The sequence below is a fragment of the Suillus fuscotomentosus genome (genome assembly GCF_016647785.1).
Source record: "Suillus fuscotomentosus strain FC203 chromosome Unknown F5891scaffold_12, whole genome shotgun sequence".
Taxonomy (NCBI): Eukaryota; Fungi; Basidiomycota; class Agaricomycetes; order Boletales; family Suillaceae; genus Suillus; species Suillus fuscotomentosus.
The window spans coordinates 165448-185631 of record NW_024539524.1 but is presented as its reverse complement, the minus strand read 5'-3'; the positions used below and the strand labels follow the sequence as shown (position 1 = coordinate 185631).

At 45.6% G+C, this 20184-nt stretch overlaps 6 protein-coding genes across 6 annotated transcripts; 3 read left to right on the top strand and 3 right to left on the bottom strand.

Annotated features, from left to right (window-relative positions):
* Positions 1-1895: 1895 nt before the first annotated feature.
* Positions 1896-2354, top strand: F5891DRAFT_1185155 (uncharacterized protein; the record flags this gene model as incomplete). The annotated part of the gene is made up of 1 exon (XM_041366526.1): positions 1896-2354. One exon carries the CDS (start codon positions 1896-1898, stop codon positions 2352-2354), a length of 459 nt encoding a protein of 152 aa, XP_041229117.1.
* A 154-nt stretch (positions 2355-2508) lies between these two features.
* On the bottom strand, positions 2509-3697 carry F5891DRAFT_1185154 (uncharacterized protein; the record flags this gene model as incomplete). Its single annotated transcript, XM_041366525.1, has 3 exons — positions 2509-3161; positions 3207-3386; positions 3436-3697. The coding sequence occupies 3 exons, from the start codon at positions 3695-3697 to the stop codon at positions 2509-2511; spliced, it is 1095 nt and encodes a 364-aa protein (XP_041229116.1).
* A 2042-nt stretch (positions 3698-5739) lies between these two features.
* Positions 5740-7666, bottom strand: F5891DRAFT_977657 (uncharacterized protein; the record flags this gene model as incomplete). The annotated part of the gene is made up of 9 exons (XM_041376726.1): positions 5740-5806; positions 5863-6038; positions 6095-6230; positions 6281-6294; positions 6487-6509; positions 6563-6764; positions 6819-7330; positions 7393-7533; positions 7597-7666. 9 exons carry the CDS (start codon positions 7664-7666, stop codon positions 5740-5742), a joined length of 1341 nt encoding a protein of 446 aa, XP_041229115.1.
* A 4781-nt stretch (positions 7667-12447) lies between these two features.
* F5891DRAFT_977656 (uncharacterized protein) lies at positions 12448-14020 on the top strand (the record flags this gene model as incomplete). The annotated part of the gene is made up of 7 exons (XM_041376725.1): positions 12448-12472; positions 12522-12613; positions 12679-12906; positions 12958-12993; positions 13051-13380; positions 13431-13745; positions 13793-14020. 7 exons carry the CDS (start codon positions 12448-12450, stop codon positions 14018-14020), a joined length of 1254 nt encoding a protein of 417 aa, XP_041229114.1.
* A 655-nt stretch (positions 14021-14675) lies between these two features.
* F5891DRAFT_946828 (uncharacterized protein) lies at positions 14676-15056 on the top strand (the record flags this gene model as incomplete). Its single annotated transcript, XM_041374700.1, has 1 exon — positions 14676-15056. A coding segment is annotated over one exon (381 nt), but the record flags the coding sequence as incomplete, so codon positions are not given.
* Positions 15057-15605: 549 nt separating this feature from the next.
* F5891DRAFT_75530 (uncharacterized protein) lies at positions 15606-19958 on the bottom strand. The gene is made up of 20 exons (XM_041373126.1): positions 19721-19958; positions 19632-19667; positions 19527-19563; positions 19413-19471; positions 19336-19356; positions 19239-19276; positions 19041-19182; positions 18860-18975; positions 18703-18810; positions 18514-18649; positions 18341-18462; positions 18135-18293; positions 17919-18081; positions 17745-17866; positions 17356-17693; positions 17245-17295; positions 16988-17183; positions 16776-16931; positions 15976-16724; positions 15606-15923 (listed from the first exon to the last, which is right to left on the bottom strand). Exons 1-19 carry the CDS (start codon positions 19732-19734, stop codon positions 16006-16008), a joined length of 2733 nt encoding a protein of 910 aa, XP_041229112.1. The 5' UTR covers positions 19735-19958; the 3' UTR covers positions 15606-15923; positions 15976-16005.
* Positions 19959-20184: the final 226 nt, after the last annotated feature.

Here is a 20184-nt window from a genome sequence, read left to right as displayed (position 1 = left end):
CCTCTCATGGTGTGATATGGCGCTTTACACTAGGGAGTACATAGCACAAACTTGCAGCATCACTGTGTGCTATCCGCAGGTATTCCACTATGAGGTGCAGCTTTCCCGCGCAATGCGCGCCATGCGCGCACCATTCCCGTGCTTCATGATGTATACGCGCGCATGCGTTCCCGCGCTTGAGTGCCCTATAGTGCCAGCCATCCAGAAGCATCCATCCACTGTCCACCAAGCCCTCTAGTGCGTATATTTCTATTTCTCTCATTGCATATTGTTCCGTCTTTATTTTTATCATAGACTCTCACTCATATATATCTTTACATACCTACTCGGTAGCGCTTCGGCTCCGCATGACAGCACTTAGGCGCGCTATATAAGCGCCAGCAGTACATACTACTTTGGAGTACTTTTACTTTCCACTGAACTTCACTTGGGCACTAACTCATAAGTAACTACCCAGTTACTACTTAGTAGAACATAGTTGAAATCTAATTGTCTATACTTCACATCTCTCTTCTCTTGTCTTACATCATATCCTCACTTAAGCTTACTCTTTCTCATTTCTGCACGCATGTGCGTGCTTTCCCGTGCTTCGCACCAATACGCGCGCGTGTTCCCATGCCTTGCGTGCACCTGCACTTTCTTGCGCCTCGCTTCAGCGCGTACCTCTAGATCTTCGCTGCACTCACTTCCCCTTTAGGGTCGAATGCACTTGTCTCCTCAAGTAACGCAGACTAGGCAACGCACGACCTTACAACATTTTTTAGATACAGTCAGGAGCATTCATTTGTTCCTCTCAGTATTGTTGCTTCTACAATGGCACTACAGAGCCGACTGAAATTTTTCGCCGATGTATAACAATCTTACTCAGTGTGCTATGAAGCAACACATGAATGTATTACCAGTAGTGTAAAATAGCTAATAACATCAATCATTCACATCTAGGGGTGGAGGGCCCTCAATGGTGGGTACACTGCTGATATCCACTATGCCATTGTGCACCTCAGCAGCTACAATGGCGGAGACAATTTGCCAGAGTCGTCTAAAATTTTCTAGTATACCTTCCCAGAGTGTGGATTGACATGCAGCAGATCCTTCAATATAGGCCAACCTCACAAAATGACGAGCGCAGGATAGTCCTGACCACCACTCAATGGAAAGTAAGCTTTGGCAGAGGTAGGCGTCAAGGAGTGCCTGATGAGAATTGAGGTATGTGGGGGCATTCAGGAACAACAGAGCCCATTGTACATAGATGTAGGGGATGTATGATGCTGAATGCAGGCAAGGGGGTGTCTACATGTGCAGAACACAAGGAGAAAATGAGATGAGCAAAGACGAAAAAGGAAATGATCCTTGGACATACCTGAAGGTCGGACTACCTTGACAGGGTCGGTAAGTGGGAAGAATGAGTTGTGGGCATTGGACAATACCTTGAGATTCAAGACGGAGTTTGGTGAAGGAGGCAGGTATGGCTATTAGCCAGAATAAGCTTGCAGTGCTATGCAGATAGGTGAGAGGGTGTCTTGTCCTTGAAGGTCTTTCACTGCATCAGACACCTTAAAGAAGTAGGGGGCTACATGAGGTATTTGTCGGTGGTCAAGATGAAAACCAACGGAAGCCAGACTTGCAGAGAAATGATAGACATTGTTGGCTTCTGTCAAGATTGTTTTCTCGCTGTTCTGCATTAATGACTTGCGTTGGTGCTAGCAATTTTGGAGTAGATGAGAGTCGCTCACATTGATATTGACATGGTGTAGAAACAACAATACTGCGAGGCGCAAACGAGGCTCCTGACTGTATCTATAAATGTTGAAATGTCGCACGTTGCCTAGTCTGCTATACTTGAGAAGACAAGTGCGTTCGACCCTAAAGGGGAAGCAAGTGCAGCAATACAGAACATGGCTTCCAAACCAGTGTATGGTAGTATGCGAGGAAGGAGGTGCCAGTGGGGAGAGATAGCGATTCGAGCAGAGGCAGCAATTAGGGCTGAGGTGGAGGTGGAAGAGGCAGAGGCGAAGGCAGAGGCAGAGGCAGAGGCAGAGGCAGAGGCGAAGGCAGAGGCAGAGGCAGAGGCAGAGGCAGAGGCAGAGGCGAAGGCAGAGGCAGAGGCAGAGGCGAAGGCGAAAGCGAAGGCAGAGGCTTCATTGGGGTTCTGGAAGAAGGTAAAGGAATGGGTATGGTGCAGGAATCAAAAGAGAACATGTTGCGTGAGCGCAGGAATCAAAACGGAACACATTGAAGTTGCCCGGCAAGCGCAGGACTTGGGACAGAGCATGTCACTCGGCGAGTGCAGGAATCGAAACAGAGCGCGTCGTCCAAGCGCAGGAATCAAAACAGAACGTGTTGCTCGAGTGTAGGGTGACTATAGTTCACAGTGAGTACTAGGATGTCTCACATTTGACAAGGACTGACCAATCATCTTGAGAGTGTCGTCTTCGTAACTCTGCCTGCCAAAGTTTGTGCTGTCAGTCTTGTACCTGTGTATACTAGTGAAATTAGTGTAAAATGGAGTCACGCTATCTCGAAAGCATGATGATCTACATATTTGTTAACATAAAATGAGTCGAAGGTATCATATGAGTCGTGCGGACTAATTGTACAAGCAATAAAATTTGTGCTGTATACCGGAATGAGGTGGGCAGCGCAAAAAACACAATCAATATGAACAATTGATATGTCTGGAGTGCCATTGTCAGTTGTTCCAGGTGTGACAATATACATACCCGTGTCAGGATCACGGCTTTCGAGTATGTGAGAGTACCAGTGGACAACGGCACAAGGAAAGTATGATGTCCGGTATTGGAATGAGAAAAGGCACAACACCCGCGCAACTGAAAGTCCGCCCATGGGAGAGTCTGTATCAGCATCCATGTTAATGAAGACGCAATCATGCCTAGCAGGGCCTCCCCGCCATGATGGTGTTGACCGGATATACTCATGGCACATGCCTCCAGTGCCACTCAGATCACTAGGCACATAGAATGTTGCAGTGGCAGAATTAAAAAGTGTCACTTTCTCTAAGAATATTGGGGCTGTCATAGGATCAAAATGGGGAGGGTCGGGGTTCGTCGAATGGAGCTGGTCGTGGAGGAATTCTTGAATCATACCAGGGAAATGTGGAAGGTCGAGTTGAAGGCCTAGTGTCTCGATGTTCAGGACACATTCTAAGTATTGTGAGGAAGGGTTGAAGGACATGTGAACTGACTCACGGGGTGTCACTCCAAGTTCAATGTGAGATTCCGCAGTTGGTCCATCAAGAACTTCACCAGCATCTCCCTCGACAGATTGATTTTGAGGTTCATGAACTTGCAGGCGCCCAGGGAGACCTGCAAGTGTTGTGCCAGCCATTGCATCATCATCCGACTCACTATCTTCATCATTATTATGACCTGTTTTGGGGTGAGAAGTGCTGGATTGTTATCACAAATGATCATGCACATCTTTGAAGTTCTCGCAAAGCTTCTGAGAGGCAAGAACCACAAAGCATGCCGCATGCCTCAAAATCTGCATGGGCAGCTGCAACTTTGTCAAGGTGCTGGTTCGTTAGCAACATTTGACCCAGTGCCTTGAACCTGCTAGAGCAGCGCCAGGGTTCTTTTACTGCTTTTATGTGCTTAGACTCCGTTATGGAGGAACAAAGACCATTAGGTGCCCCAAAAAGTCGGATCATCGATACATTGTAGAGACTCATGCCTCTCATGGTGTGATATGGCAGTTTTCACCAAGGAGTATATAGCACCAACTTGCAGCACCACTCTGTGTGCAGTCCGCAGCTATCCCTATATGAGGCGCAGCTTTCCTGCGCAACGCGCGCATTCCCGCGCTTGAGCGCCCTATAGTGCCAGCCATCCAGAAGCATCCATCCACTGTCCACCAAGCTCCCTAGTGCGTATATTTCTGTTTCTCTCTTGTGCATATATATCTCTACATACCTACTTGGTAGCACTTCGGCTCCACATTACAGCGCTTAGGCGCGCTATATAAGCGCCAGCAGTACATACTACTCCTCACCTACTTTTTTACCACTGAACTTCACCTCCCACTTTACCTACTACTTACTAACCTAGAAAGTCGCAGTAGAAATCTATTCCTCTACACTTTGCATCTCTCTTCACTTATCTTGCACTATATTACCACTTAAGCTTACTCTTTCTCATTTCCGCACACACGCGCACGCTTTCCTGCGCTTCGCGCCAATATGCGCGCGTGTTCCTGCGCCTTGCTTCAGCGCGTTGTAGGGATTCATTTCTGGTTGGGCTTGTAGAGACTGTTTTTACCTTACCTTATGTTGGCACTTTTGTAGCTTACATAATCAATCAATCTTTTCACCAGTTACCAGTATGAGTCTGAGTGCTCAGTAGTTTTCTATGATATTTCCTCTCCTCTGAGCCTTGAGCCTGGTCCAGAAACCCTTTAGGGTCGAATAGCAGCTAGGTTCTGCAAGACCCAACATTGTTCAGACTCACCATCTGAATTGTTGTACCTTCAGCGTACCTCTAGATCTTCGCTGCACTCACTTCCCCTTTAGGGTCGAACGCACTTGTCTCCTCAAGTAATGCAGACTAGGCAACGCGCAACCTTACAAACATTTATAGATACAGTCAAGAGCATCATTTGTTCCTCACAGTATTGTTGTTTCTACAATGTAGTGACACATAGAATGTTGGCGGGGAAGGGAGAATGATGTGGTTACACCAGTCGTTTTGAAGATTTCCCGGTGTAGAAACAACAATACTGCTAGGAACAAAAGATGCTCCTAACTGTATCTAAAAATGTTGTAGGTCGAGTGTTGCCTAGTCTGCTATGCTTGAGGTGGCAAGCGCGTTCGACCCTTAAGGGAAGTGAGTGCAGCAAAGATCTAGAGGTACGCGCTGAAGCGAAGCGCGAGAAAGCGCAGGTGCGCGCAAGGTACGAAGGCATGGGAACGCATGCGCGGGAAAGCGTGCGCGCGTGCAGAAATGGTAGAGAGACTAAGCTTAAGTGATAATATAATGCAATATAAGAGAAGAGTGCGATATGTAAAGGAATAGAGTTCTATTGCGACTTTCTAGGTAGTAAGTACTAGGTAAAATGAGAGGTGAAAGTTCAGTAAAGTAATAGTATATACTGCTGGCACTTATATAGTGCACCTAAGCGCAGTCATGCGGAGCCGAAGCGCTGCCGAGTAGGTATGTAAATATATATATATGTGAGAGTCCATGATAAAAATAAAGATGGAATAATATGCAATGAGAGAAATAGAAATATATGCACTAGAGAACATGGTGGACAGTGGATGGATGCATCTGGATGGCTGGCGCTAAAGGGCGCGCAAGCGCGGGAAAGTGCGCGCGCGTATACATCGCGAAGCGCGGGAAGTTATGCGCGCATGGCGCGCGTTGCGCGGGAAAGCTGCGCCTCATATAGGAATCACTGTGGACAGTACACAGAGTGGTGCTGCGAGTTGGTGCTGTATACTCCCTAGTGGAAACTGCCATATCACGCCATGAGAGGCATGATTCTCTACACCGGTATTCGTGAAAGTGTTCCAAAACTTCTCGAGGTTGTACAAGGTCGTCTTCAGTGAGAGCCTCGCATCATACAAGATAACAAAAATCGAGGCACGCGCTAAAAGCACGTGTGATGTCTTCAGGGACATGATCCTTGATTGCAGGTATATAAACCTAAATATCACATAAGTTGACTCGCACACAGGTTTCAAAATAAATTATGCAGCGCACCTTCATTAACGCCTTGGAGTCGTCACCAGTCCACTGCTTGAATCCGCGTCCGTCTGGAAAGTGTTGTAACCCAGCGAATGGGGCGACCACTGCTATCATTTAGTATTATGAGTATTAGTTGTCAAATGTTCCGTGGTTTGCGTACCTTCGATCAATATCATCCATAATTTCAGCTGCAAGGTGAGCACCATGTGTGGCCGTCAAATAGTCTTCCACCCAATCAACTAAGTGGTCCTTAAAAGTCCCCTTGATGATCTGGTGCAAAATATCTGGGGAGAGAAGCTCATGGATATCTGCACGAGGGAAATCATTGGTGAACGGCTAGTAGAGGGTTGATATATGTAAGTCCTGGCAAGTTTTTACAATAGGCAACTTACAACGAGATCGCTGATGATACCATACTCGGACCACAGCTGTTTATGTGTCAGTCGGTCAATGAGCAGCTCCATGTGTTCTTCGCGCCTATGCAGACAAGGCTGACCACGGTCAAGGTCCTTGCTATCTGCCAGACACCTGTGAAGCACATATGTAAACAAATACAAATAAAACAAATTTTGTCGTACCGTGGACACCATCGCTGCACAACACCAGATAGCATCAACTGCTCAGGGTAATCAGCGATGTATGGGCCAATACCATAAATTGTTCATCGAAAGTGACCGTCCAGAAAGCATGTGACATCAGGAGTTTCCATGAACATTTTCACAGATTCGAAAATTTTTGCCAGGGACCGCTGAAAGAGTTGTTGATGGAAGTTCCTATAATGAACACAATTATTATGCTCCTTTGTGCCTAAATAAACAACATGAGTTTACAACAAGAGACATTTAAGTGTGGGTCCTTACTTTTTGGTATAGCAAGGAACCCAACAAGTACGACACCGTTGCGATGCGTACGTCGCACACTATTGAAAATGTTACCAATCAATAGGTAGAGTGGGTGATACTCGGTGTGTCCAGTAGCGACTGAGACAATTGTCTTGTTGCTTCCCATAATCAACGGCACGAATGTTGAACCATGGGTCTCCTGATTTTGAGCAATTAGATCCTAAATGTGATTCTCAGCACGCTGCAACTTGAATTCTGGCTTGAAAACACTCACCACTTGATTCCATGCCCAATCACCTGACATAAGGTTCTTCCAGTACCGTTTGTTGTCAGTGGTGTAGTCACGGTAGGGCGAAAATTCAATTTCCCCATTGAAGTCGGGATTTGCGAGCATGTTGCGCACAAGTTCCAGTGGGTCTCTATACCACACATTGTATTGCGCGGTCATCCACGGCGGTACATTATCTTGTGGTTTGATGCCGTTGTAGGACATTGCGAAGCTCTGCCAGGGGATATCGCCTAGCAGGGTCGCATCAATGGTTGCAAACATGTCCTTGTGGTTGGCGAAAGGGGGAGCATTATTATGCTTGATGAGAGTTGCAGCCCATAAGTCGAGCAGCATGTCGATTTGCTTTGCAGACATTTGGTTCCACATAAAGAGGAATTCTGCTGTCTCAAATTCAACTCTGTTTTGATAAGGCGTCCAGTCAGTTGATGGGGCATTCATACGAGGTGAGGGAGGTGCATCTTGATCAATAAATGTACCATCAGTGTCGCATTTGAGCCCTGAGTTGCAAAGAAAACAGTTCAATTAGATAGAGCGAAAGGACTCAACAAAAGACACCTACCTGTGAGATGCGGATGGAACACACGGAACAAGTTTCCCATGTCCACCCAAGTACCTTCTTCAGGCACAAATCCTGGATTCTCCTGCTCGTCCTCTGCACCTGGAATGGGAGATTGTGCCCTTGGAGATATAAAGCCAGGACCTGGGACAGTTCAGTTGATCTGCTGGGGTAGCAGATGCTTCGTGTGCTTGTGCTTCATCAGACCAGACTTATTTTTGAAGACGCGATTGCAGCCTGGAACCTGACAAACAAGTTTGATCATCCCTGGGGCCATGTTGGGCAGCAAATAGGTAGCGCGAGGGACTAGGAACTAAGGCAGATGTTGAAATGGAACTAAAGTGTGTGAATTACATGTTCAAATAAAAAGCCTCACCTGGATCGATTTCATCTCTTTCTCTACCATCTCATATTCGTCATTCGCCCATGTCAACACTTGCCTCCATTTACATGCCTTGACCTGGGACATGCCCCAGTAATGCCAGCAAGCATCCAGGACAAATTGTCCTTGATGCAAATCAAACACAATGTCCAAGGGAAGTGGTTGCAGCTGAAAAAAGTCAGAAAGCAGCAGGGAAAGCAGCTAAGGCTGCTGCCTTGGAGGATACTCACAGGCAAATTGCTGCGAAGGAAGACATCATGGCCATCGAGCAGAGTGCTCAGCTCGCTGGCCTTGGTCGGCTCATTAGACCGATGTAGAAGAGGAATCTTGACTATAGGTGAAAACACTTAAAACAAATGGGTGCTCTACAGCAAGACCAGGATACGAGACAACGACTCGACCCAAAGGACAACCACTGAGAGAAGTTCCTTGAAATAAAAATGGAGGGAGACTGTATGAGCTAGGCGGGCGCTAGCAAGCGCGAGAAGGTAACACGCGCAAAGGCGGGCGAGATGCGCGCGTGAGCGGGAGGTTCGAGAATGCGCACACGCCTAGAATGTTAAGGGAAAGATCCTATTTGAAGAGTGGATGCACAGATGGATGGTTGACAGGAGAATCAGATCAGATATCAAGTGAGGAGGTGATCTATACACTTTCCAGTACACAAAGATAAGGGGAAAGTAAGTACCAGAACCCAAAGATTCCCTTCTCTATTTAAGAATGGAGATTACACTATGCGGCGCACTTCCGAGCGCGCTCCTGAACCGAGTAACCATATCAACTCTAATTATAGCTAAGTTTAAATAGACTTTCTATATGTAGCGCGGATTTCAGACCGATGATTTGTTAGTTCAATGAAGGAGATAGGAATAACGCACCAGCAAATCAGTAAGGACATGGGACGAATGGACGGACAATAGCACGAAGACCTAGGAGGAGGCACATGAATGCGTGCGCGAGTGCGCGCGAGACTGGTCCTTTGGATTAGAGCTGGATCATATAGGAATGTATGGATAAAGGCCGGATACTCAGCATTGAGACGCGCGAGTCTCTACACCGAAACCTTGCCCATTAGCAAAAAAGACCACTAAAACGACCCTGGACACAGAGAATGCTGTGTACACTAGTATGACGCTAGGCCCTAAAGCATGTAAGCAAGCATTATACAATACAAAATACTATTGCAAGGACTTACCATTTGGATTTGTACAGCTGATGGTGCAGGAGCAACTCAAACTGTGAACGTGGAGAAGAGGAAGAGTCAAGATCCAAGGCCCATCAAATTTAAGGACAGTGTCAATGTTAATAGAAAGGTTTCTAACACCGGTGTAGAAACAACAATACAGAGAGGAACAAATGATGCTCCAGACTGTATCTATAAATGTTGAAGGTCGTGTGTTTGCCTAGTCTGCTATGCTTGAGATGACAAGCGTGTTCGACCCTAAAGGGGAAGTGAGTGCAGCAAGGATCTAGAGGTGTGCGCCAAAGCGAAGCGTGAGAAAGCGCAGGTGCATGCAAGGCGCAGGAATGCGCGCGTGTATTGCACAAAGCACGGGAAAGCGCGTGCGCATATGTGGAAATAAGAGATTAAACTTAAGTGATGATATGATACAAGGTAAGAGAAGAGTGATCCGAAGTGTAAACAAATAGATCTCTACTATGTTCTGCTAACTAGTAAGTGACTGGTAGGAAAAGTAAGTCGTAAAAAATGGAAAGTTAGTTGAAAAAGTAAGTAATAGTATGTACTGCTGGCGCTTATATAGCGCGCCTAAGCGCGGTCATGTGGAGCCGAAGCGCTACCAAGTGTCATATCCCATATATTCATACTTCTCTTCCGGACTTCGGACCCTGAGATCCGATCCGGTCCGATGTATAGATCCGCTTCCGATCCGATTTACGATAAGCTTTCTAATTCATTTCCTGTTCATATAACGTTAAACACAGCCTATTCGGTATTTCCTCTTCCCGGTGTTTCGGTTATACAGTGGCTCAAAAAAGTGTCCCAATGTTTGTAGGTTTTCATGTAATTGTGTTATTGCGAGCCAGGGTGTGAGAATCTGACTAAGTCAAAGGGAGGTCCCAAAAAGCTCCGCTTCTCAGCTACAATTATGTCCCCTATAGCGTGAAAATACATTGACGCCGTGCGAAGATATGGCTATTTTAATTAGGTGACTCATTGGGACACTTTTTTGAGTTTGAATCAATTATACATAATCTCTATAATTCTAGTACTTAGTGTTTCCTCCCTTAGCTTTAATGACTGCTGCTACCCTCCTAGGCATACTTTCTATCAATTTCTGACACTCCTCCTTAGCAATCTTTCCCCACTCTACTACAACTCTCTCCCATAACTGAAATAGTCCATTAGGTGGGTCTTGATAGGCAGCAAGCATTCTCTTGAGTAATTCCCAAAGATGTTCAATGGGATTGAGGTCTGGAGACTGTGCTGGCCATGATAGGACAGTAATATCATGGTCCTCAAACCATTTGGTGGCCAACTTTGAGGTATGCTTGGGGTCATTATCTTGTTGGAAGATAATGTCTTCTTCATCAATACCTGATTCTTGCATGCTTTTGAGCAGACACTCCTCCAGAATGGAGACATACTGCTCTGCATTCATCCTCCCCTCCACCTCACATAGAATTCCCACCCCATGCCACCCCATGCAGCCCCACACCATCATATTTCCTCCTCCAAACTTAAGAGTACCTTTTACTTTTTTTTCTCCAAGTGGATCTCCTGCCTTTTTCCAAACATACTCTTGACCATCTGACCCCATCCTATTGATTTTAGTTTCATCTGACCAAATAACTCTCTTCCAGTCCTCTATAGTCCAGTGCTGGTGCTTTAAAGCAAATGCTAGTCTCCTTTTCCTATGGGCTGGTGACAGTAGGGGTTTCTTCTTCTTGACTACAGCTTTAAGATTGGCTTCCTTTAGGGTGTTCCTGACTGTTTGAGTGGAGACAGTGGTAGTGATGATGGAATTGATGTATTTTGTGGCTTGAACAGCAGTAGAGGCCTTTCCAGATATAATATGATGAACAAGAGCTCTTTTGTCATGCAGAGTAAGTTTAGAAGGACGACCCATTTTGACATTTTCTTTGTTGGGAATATTTTGGTTGATAACCCTGGCAATAGTTGACTTCCCCAGACCAGTTTTGGAGGCAATCTGCCTGATAGATAGACCAGAGGTGGAGAGAAAAAGGATATTATCTCTTTGAGAAGAGGAAATAGACTTCATGCTGATTATGAGGGACATGATGTTATTGGAAGGGTTTATATATGTACAGGATACTAAAATGAGACCATATTGTCAATATGGGACCATTTATATATATATTTGTAAATGGTGTCATGTCTAAATGATCTGATTTTCATATTTTAATAGAAACTCAAAAAAGTGTCCCAATGAGTCACCTAATTAAAATAGCCATATCTTCGCACGGCGTCAATGTATTCTCACGCTATAGGGGACATAATTGTAGCCGAGAAGCGGAGCTTTTTGGGACCTCCCTTTGACTTAGTCAGATTCTCACACCCTGGCTCGCAATAACACAATTACATGAAAACCTACAAACATTGGGACACTTTTTTGAGCCACTGTACTTCTTACCGGTATGCTTACTGATCCGTTAACCTATGTCTCATTTCCGACTCGCGTTTGATAACCTTTGCACATGCTTCGTACATAGCCTCGGACCTTTGCTTACTGATACTTCTGTTATCCTCATAGTATATAAACTCGTGTATATGTCCTGTAGTACCTCAGTTCGAATATCATCTTAGTTTGTCCTCTTTCTGTCCTCCGGACTTGAGTCCTTCTTACTCTTGTCACCCTCCAAGACTTCGGATAGATTCTGATAGTCTATATCCTCGGCTCTACCTTCGGATAGTCTTTACTCTGTTAGTTTCTAGTTCGGATACGTCTGGATTAGCCTTATACGTGTTTCCGATATCCGGAAGACATCCGGATATACTACAAGACCCATCCGGACCTTCGGACGCATTATCGTTAGTACTTTGAAATAAGGGACAGTACTTGGGAAAGGGGCACAGCGTAAGAGCTGAGGCCGAAGTCCTTCGTATCCGACCCTATGAGAGTACGACCTTAACACCGAGTAGGTATGTAAGATATATATGGGTGAGAGTCCATGATAAAAATAAAGATGGAACAATATGCAGATGAGAGAAATAGAAATATACGCACTAGAGAACATGGTGGACAGTGGATGGATGCATCTGGATGGCTGGTGCTATAGGGCGCTCAAGCGCAGGAACGCGCGCGCGAGTATACATCGCGAAGCGTGGGAATGGTGCGCGCATGGCGCGCGTTGCACGGGAAAGTTGTGCCTCGTATAGGGATAGCTGCGGGTAGCGCACAGAGTGACACTACAAGTTCGTGCTATGTACTCCTTGGTGGAAACTGCCATATCATGCCATGAGAGGCATGATTCTCTACACCGGCATATCCACCTTAAGTCAGACACGTGTGGGAAGCATTGCTGGGAAAATCAAAGAATCAGCATAAGTTTTCCTATTTCGAACAAAAAAGTTGCTTCCATCAGAACTCACCTTGCTTTGTTCGCTAACCCAAAGCATAACCGAACCTTCAGAGGAGACAATAGTGAGGAAGCAGGTGAAGATTGTTCCATCCAAGTCCCGGTCGCAGCCCTCAATGCCGCAAAGCACACAAAGCGCAGGTATGGATTAACTCGTGTTTACGAGCGAGGCTAATAGTAGTATTGTTAGTGGTCTCGGACAATGAACTGGAGTGGGAAGAGGATGTTGATGTACCTGAGGAATTTGATGATCAGATTATCAGAGATCGGGCTAGGGCGGCAGTGAGTAGATTCGCACCTTCTAGGACATACTAGAATAAAGGCAGGGAGTTGTGCACATATTACAGACTGTTAAAGATGCTCACAAGGGGAAAAAGCGCACCTTTTTCGACTTTTTGGACGAAGAACAGGAGGGTGATGTACCCGGGAGGCGATCCGAGTCGTTGGACAAAGAAGAAGCCGAAGTTGAAGATGATCCAGATGCTGACTATGAGAGTTCTGAAGTCGAGGATGTAGTTAACATAGATGATGATGTGGAGATGATCAATCGGCAGCTGCCTGAGGTCAACACCAAGGTAACGAGGATTTGGTCAAGTACTAGTAAATTAAACTGATCACTAATCTAGGTCAACAAAGCAGCGAAAACTCAGCTCACAACTTCTGTATGGGTCAAAACTGACTGACATAACCGCAAGAGAGCTGACAAATTTCTGCAACAGATGTCAGTTGATATCACGGAGTTGGATGAGAAGCCCATCAAAACCGAAAGCGCTCATCACACGTCCACATCAGCCACTACCCGAGGAAAGTCGATCAACCCCAAGAAAGTCAAACCCAGGAATGCCCACTTGCCTAGTGATGCTCAGAACTCGCTGAAATGGTGTTCTAAATTTCTTCCAGCAGTTATGTACTGGGTCGGAAATTCTAACTATCCTTGGACCATCCCAGACGAAAAACTTTCAGATGTCTGTCATGACATTTTTCATGAGGTGTTCAATGGTGCACCTGGGGAGTTCAAGGTTGACAGCTACAGTAGTGGGTTCCACATGGTGAGTAACGCATCCTTTTGTATTCAAATCAGTAAATTACACTTCGGCAGGTCTGTCAAAGGATTTCAGAGTGGAGGGGATTCTTCGGCTCCACTGCCGTCAATGTCCTGATGACATTTTTCACTTTGAATGATAACCTCAAGACTCCCGATGCACAAAAGGAATATGCTGGAGATCAGCTTGTGGACTCGCGCTTCGTGTATGAAGATCCAGACAATGAGGACTTACCTGGAGCCTTTCTGTCTGAATTCATCTTGCATGTTTTCGCCGCCCACCTCAACGCTATCTATGGGTACGAGAAGATAGATTCAATTGAACATGGCTTACCTGGGCACCAAACTTTGCTTGCACTGGCAACTGCAGCTGTAAGTTTTTTGCTACTTTGCAAGACTTCATCACTTCTCATTTGCAGGCTGAGCATGCACTTATTTTGGCTCGTGACAACCTTATACTACTGGACAATGCTTCGGACAACGGCAAGAAAAATTACAAGATTGCATTGACGCTTAATCAAACCACAAACAAGATGAGTAATACTGGCACCGCATTTTCATCAGGCAACTGGGAGACAGACACCATTGCTTACATGGAGTTTATTGATGGATTGTCTTCTGTGCGCATCAGCGAGATTGTTGCATGAGCTCAGCCATACACGAAGCGCCTGCGCCGCACTGGCATTGGTCGAAATGATGATGACACTCAAGCCCTCGTGAATCCGCGCTCCCTTATCCGCATCTGTAATATTTTATCTCTCTCTTACTTTCTCAATCTGACGCCTTGATATCCTACAGAACTCATATGCTCACCTCCCTACCTTCAGTCTTGTCTGTTTGCATGACCACCATTTGCCCTACATGTTTGTTTCAACATTTTGGACCCACTTATATCATTTCTTACTTATTATCCTTCGAATACCTTTGACTCGTTGACCTCCTTATTTTCTCCTTAGCCTACTTTTGAGTTTCTTATTGCACGTCTCAAATCAAATAATAGTATGCTTTCTGACTTATCTGCCTTAAAAATAACGACCTCCTTATTCTAAGGGGGTTCTAAGGAGATATTTAAGGAGATGGACCTCCTTATGTTCCTTATTTTAAGTTGTGACGAGCTTTCTTAAATCTTCTTATCGTTCAAATTAAGGCAGATAAATCAGGATAAGGAGATATTTAAGGAGATGGACCTCTTTATGTTCCTTATTTTAAATTGTGACGAGCTTTCTTAAATCTTCTTATTGTTCAAATTAAGGCAGATAAGTCAGGATAAGGAGACATTAAGGAACCTGGTGATTTGCTGATGACTGTGCTTTCATCAATATTGATGACGAGCAGGATGGCATGCTCAGCATGGATGTTGTTCGGATTTTTTGCTTTTTATCTTTCACTTTTACTAATGGTCACACGTATCCATGTGCCCTCGTTCAATGGTTTCGTTGGATTACGGAGGAGCAAGACGAGCTCACAGGCATGTGGATGGTGGTGCCATCTCTCAATGAGGACAGCTCTCGTGACTTGTCGATTATCCATATTGACAGCATCATCTGCGGTGCTCACCTACTCCCAATATTCAGTACTCAGATCGTGCCTCTGGGCCTTCAATTTCATGATTCTCTAGATGCCTACCGAGGATTCTATGTCAATCATTTTATTGACCATCATGCTTTCGAGCTGGTGTCTTAATGTATTTCTTACTACTCACAGATTTGAATTTAACATTGTCTTGAAATCACTTTTCGGCTCTTAAGTTATCTGACTGTCTTAGTTAACTTGGAGCTAAGACACTCAAGTCATGTTCCAAGTCAAAACGAGAACTTACGAGACCTTGGATGTCTTAGTGGACTTTGGCATCAAATCAAGTAGAATAAGTTCCGAATAAGTTGGTTTAAGAGGCATGTAATTTTACTGATGCATGATAGCCTCAGGCCATAATGGCACCCAAGGGGCCTGTAGTAGCAGAACTATACCAATTGTCATATATATTGGAACCGGATGATAGAAAGTAGCTATTTAATAACTATGTAATATAACATGGTCAATGATTAACAAGGTTGATCCTGAAGTGACTTTGTTGTGGTGTCTTATCAAATGTGACTGGACATACCGGAGTCCCGGCGATTTCCTGATGTAACTAGTAGTACTGTGTAGGAACATACTACTGAGTGGTCTGCGTGGAGGAGAAATTTGGTTAGGGATCTGTTGTGTTATTCAATTATTTAACATATTTCCGCTGTATTCTACTGCACATGGTACATGTGATACCATACTTGGATAGTTTACTGTGAATTGCTTTTGCAGACATTTTCTTCGAACGGAGTCGCTCAAGAACACGTTTGTACAACGAGTAAGTATCAGAACAACATAATGCAAGACTAATGAAAATTTGAGTGTAATACATCAAGGGAGTCATGAATAAGGAAGTCATAGCAAGTTATTGGGACGACGAAATTGAGCTCATGAGTTGAGTGTCATAGAAGCCCAGCTTGACACCTCGAGTGACGGTGATAGAGGAAGAGTCAACACTTAGTTCAGGTCTAATTACGTGCTATGCTATAACGCGATATTTTAGTGAATGACGACGACCGTAGTCTAAACCACAAACCTCGGAGCACGACTGGAAGAAGACGAGGCATTACGTGCTCGCATGCTCCTGATGATTATGGGCGCGTGACATTGCGAGGGAGCTACAAGCTTCCCCCAGTTGCCGGCGCAGAACATGTGATTGACCGCTAAAAGCTTTGCATATGTCATCCTCCAGCCGGCAAGTGATCAGGAATCGGAGGTTTCTGGGAAGCTCGGCCCCTTTCTCCACGAGGACACTCAATACTTCCTTCCTTGTGGCTTCATTCCCTCCCACCTCCAGACCGTCAATGATGACCAGATATGGACCGTTCCAAACGACATCCCTAGAGGGAGCGAGGATAAATTCCTCAAACTGCGTCTTCGCCACCCGTGTCTTGCGTAAACTCGTATCATTTCCCACGGCCCTCCAGAGATTCTGCTTGAACTGAACATTACGATCTGCCAGATCACGGGCGATTGTTGAGAACAGGTTTGTGTAACTCCGGGTGTCGTTGTACCTGGTACCTCGAAAGCAATATGAAGAACCAAGGCGTGACGCGAACTGAAATCGTTTTCCAACCAGTAGCGCGATGGCGCTGCACGACTCTACAGGTCCAGACAGGACGCAGATCCTCTCTGATTCCTTGCTGTCCCCGATAACCCAGCTCTGTAGGGATGTTATGAGGTCAGCCGGGGGCGCCGCATGGTTCGCCGGTAGATGAACGGCACATGATGCAGCACATCTAGCATCTGTGGCGTAATGCATATCGCGAAAATCTGCCTTTGCACCTATTTGAAACGGCATGAAGATAGAAGCGGGGAAATGATAGGATGACTTACCAAGATCTTGAACATCTTCTAAGATTTTGAGCACAGTGAGCTGTGTGGAGACGGCCATATAGTTCTGAAAACTGTGTTGAAGGTCTTTGAATGCGTTTTCAAATTCTTTGATCTGAGATTCCACGTTCAGTACTGAATTCCTGATCACTTGCACAACTTTTATGGATGGCGTCCGACATCAGCTAGAACTCTACCACACCTGGAAGACTCACAGCTGTCTCGAGTATCCATATAATCGCGGATGAAGAACGCGCATTCGATTGTTTGCTGCACGATAGCTTTGAGAACGTTTTTTTGTTTATGCAGGTATGGGAGGGCATCGACGGTCATGACAAGATCGTAAGTTTCTTGCATAGTATGCATCAGCCGAATCACGCCGTTTTCGCAGGCGATCTTTTGCCTGATGACCTAATAGCGATGATTTTAATATTTATACTGCCACATAGGTATGAAAATGGTGCGCCCAAACCTCGTATCCTGTTGCCAGTATCGAAAATGCAATATTTGCGTAGGGGTGAAGCTAAAGAAATGAGTCAAGCTAGTTCTTCTGAGTGCGTGTTAGGAGAAAGGCGTGCCATACCTTAGCCAGTCTTTCAGCCACCGAGACAAAGATACCGATCTTTACCAGGAGGGGGTAAAGGTGTTCATCGCCGCCATTGTCTTTGCTAGCCCGAGAAATTGCATCTTCGATGATTCTCTTATCTTGATCGTAGTCTCTTGGTTGGCTGGGTTGGACGTTGAGATCCGCAGTACGGTTAACGGCAGCAGAAAGCTCCTGCGTGAAAGAACCCAAGGACCTTGTGAGTGACATAGAGCCTGTAGATGACGTAGCACCAGCTTGTGCTGCTCTGAAAGACAAAGTGGGAATTCCATCTATGTGCACGAACGCTGCAGATGATAGAAACGGACGTCTGATCACTGTTGGCGCGTTCATCGTTAATGCATACATCATCAGAAAACAATACTGACAGCTGTTTTGCTGCAGAAGTTCATCGACTTCGAAAATAGCAATGCCGATAGGAATTGGTTCGCTTTCTTTTCCGTCATAGCCGAGAACACGAAACACAAGTCGTGATGTTTGAGAAACGTTACTGAGACCTAAATTATCATATTGTGCAACGATACGACATGGGGGGGACTTACAACGTGAATGTTGTATCCCACATTAAGCACTTCACCCCCTGTTGTCCTTGAGATATGATGTTATGAGACTCTTCGTTATTCGTCGCGTGAATTTCGAGGAAGAATCGATCATCCCAAGACAGCTTTCCGAATTTAGGAACGCGGTCGATATCCAGGATAACGACTTTCAATGGACCGTTAGCAACAGTGGAAATCATAGTATCAACCGAGATCTACCGGAAATGTCCAATGCATCGGTCTCCTTTGTGTCCAGTTTGTTATGTTTCTCCACCACCGGATCGGCAGCTTTCTCAGCGGTAGACACACCTGAAGTCTGAGAGACCTTGAATTCTGCCTGAATTTTTGTGCCCATGGACTCGAGAGTCTTGTGAACAACTGCGGAAGGTGTGAGTAGGCTACACAGAGACTCATAGATAACCTACCACCGTTGGGTGCAGCGAGCCATTCTTTCACGGAACCTTCCACCGCAGCTATCGGCTTGTTTTTGTGTAGCCAACGTGTCGCAAAAATTTGCAGTGAAGCATGCGAGTTCAGTTGGAATGGACTATCGAGAATGCGTCAAACAGATGCATATGTGCAGCATCAATCAACCTACAAATCATATCCGTCTGTCCATCTGGAGCGTCCTTGATGACTGGGCTTTGAGGGACACTCCCAGATAGTGCCATCTATAGCCACTTGAACACGGAATGTGTTGTGATGAACGGAGGGCAAATCTTGCAGGTCGATGTCTGTAGGAATGATTTGAGAAACAGCGCTCAATAGAGGATGCTTGACTGCTCACAAGAGATGGATAACTTGTTGATGGTCGAAGATTGGATGGGAGAAATCCTAAAGTGAATTCCGATTTCTTGGCCTCCTGATCCATACAAGTCGACAGTCCGCGTGATGGCTAAGGATGCGTTATATGTGCTGAAGGGGAAATATCAAACCTTACTTACGACCTGAACACTCCAAGAGCTTTCCGACGGTGTCCTCGAAGCTACCAATCCGCCGGGAGTGTCGGATATCACAGGCATCGACGCTGAATGTGACTTTGGAAGACTCGTCAACTTTGCTTGTTGAGAGTCCCGCGCACGGTTAATTTCCACAGTAATCCCACTTATTGATAACATAACTCACAAGCGATGTGTCTTGTTCCACTTGTAAGATCGTAGTGCCCAGCCCGTTGTCTGCAACTGGTTGCAAACACCGATACGCACGCAGAAGAAGTCGTCCAACGAACTTCTCCCGACTTTGGGTAGGTTTCCACGCAAAGATATATCTGTACAGTGGTGAACCTTTCGAGCCGACAGCTATCGTATACGCAGAAATGCGAACCAGATATCTCTATCTCAAGAACATTCGAGTGCGATCGGCTAGCGGGCACCAACCAGTTATTCAATATCGCAATTTAAAGTATAAAGATAAAACTTGCCCCTCACTACGGTCGAGATGCCTGGGGACTGCGTGAGTAAACCGTATGTGATTCATCAGTGGAAAATTGTAACGTACGATGAACTTGAATACGCGTCATCATAGGTGTTCATCATTTTTAACAGTGCGATCGTGACCTGTTTTCAGTTTCAGTTTCAATCAACTAGTCCATCTTGTGGCGAGATATCATACCTTGAGTATAAAGCGGATGTAACAACAGGAGTCAGAGCTGAATGGTGTTGCAGGAAACTAGATGTTAAATCAGCGCTGGTATATGTACCAGTGTCTTATCCTGACCTTTCTCTACTTCTCTTCGAATAGATCTGGCAGAAGCTCCATAAATTGGTCAGTCAGCTGGACACATGCAATGCTCGCAGAAGCAATACCTATCGGTAGCCATGTTATCCGAGATATCGATTCGGCGTTCGATGAATGTGGAGTTGGTAGTACTATGATGATAACTTCACCCGGTGGTCCAAACATAGACTGGAACGAGGATGAACACCTAGCCTGGCAACATTAGCACGTCATACAATATTAAGTTAGGCGCTAGATGACGGCTGCCCTTGCCCGAGGCCCAGGGTTAAAGACGTCTGATACGGCTTCTAAGTAGCGCCTGGAAGTTGTGACAAGCGCCACTTTGACCAATCAACTGATTGTCTCGGCACCAGCCGCAGGTTCCGCGGGTTGTTCCGGTTTCGTCCTTCGGCGCTTGAAGACACTCGCACCAATAGGCTCTTTCTTCATCAGCATCCCCTAGTAAACTGACACTTTCCGATCGCACCCTCACATCAAGGGACAGTTATGAATCTCCGCACTTCACGCGGAAACTGTTGCGGTCGTAATTTAT

What these genes read in the sequence shown, in the direction of transcription:
- F5891DRAFT_75530 (XM_041373126.1), bottom strand. An exon ending in GCTCTTGGAGTGTTCAGGTC is followed by an intron (nt 18,811 to 18,859) that starts GTAAGTAAGGTT and finishes ACGCATCCTTAG; the next exon opens with CCATCACGCGGACTGTCGAC. An exon ending in TATGGATACTCGAGACAGCT is followed by an intron (nt 16,932 to 16,987) that starts GTGAGTCTTCCA and finishes CATCCATAAAAG; the next exon opens with TTGTGCAAGTGATCAGGAAT.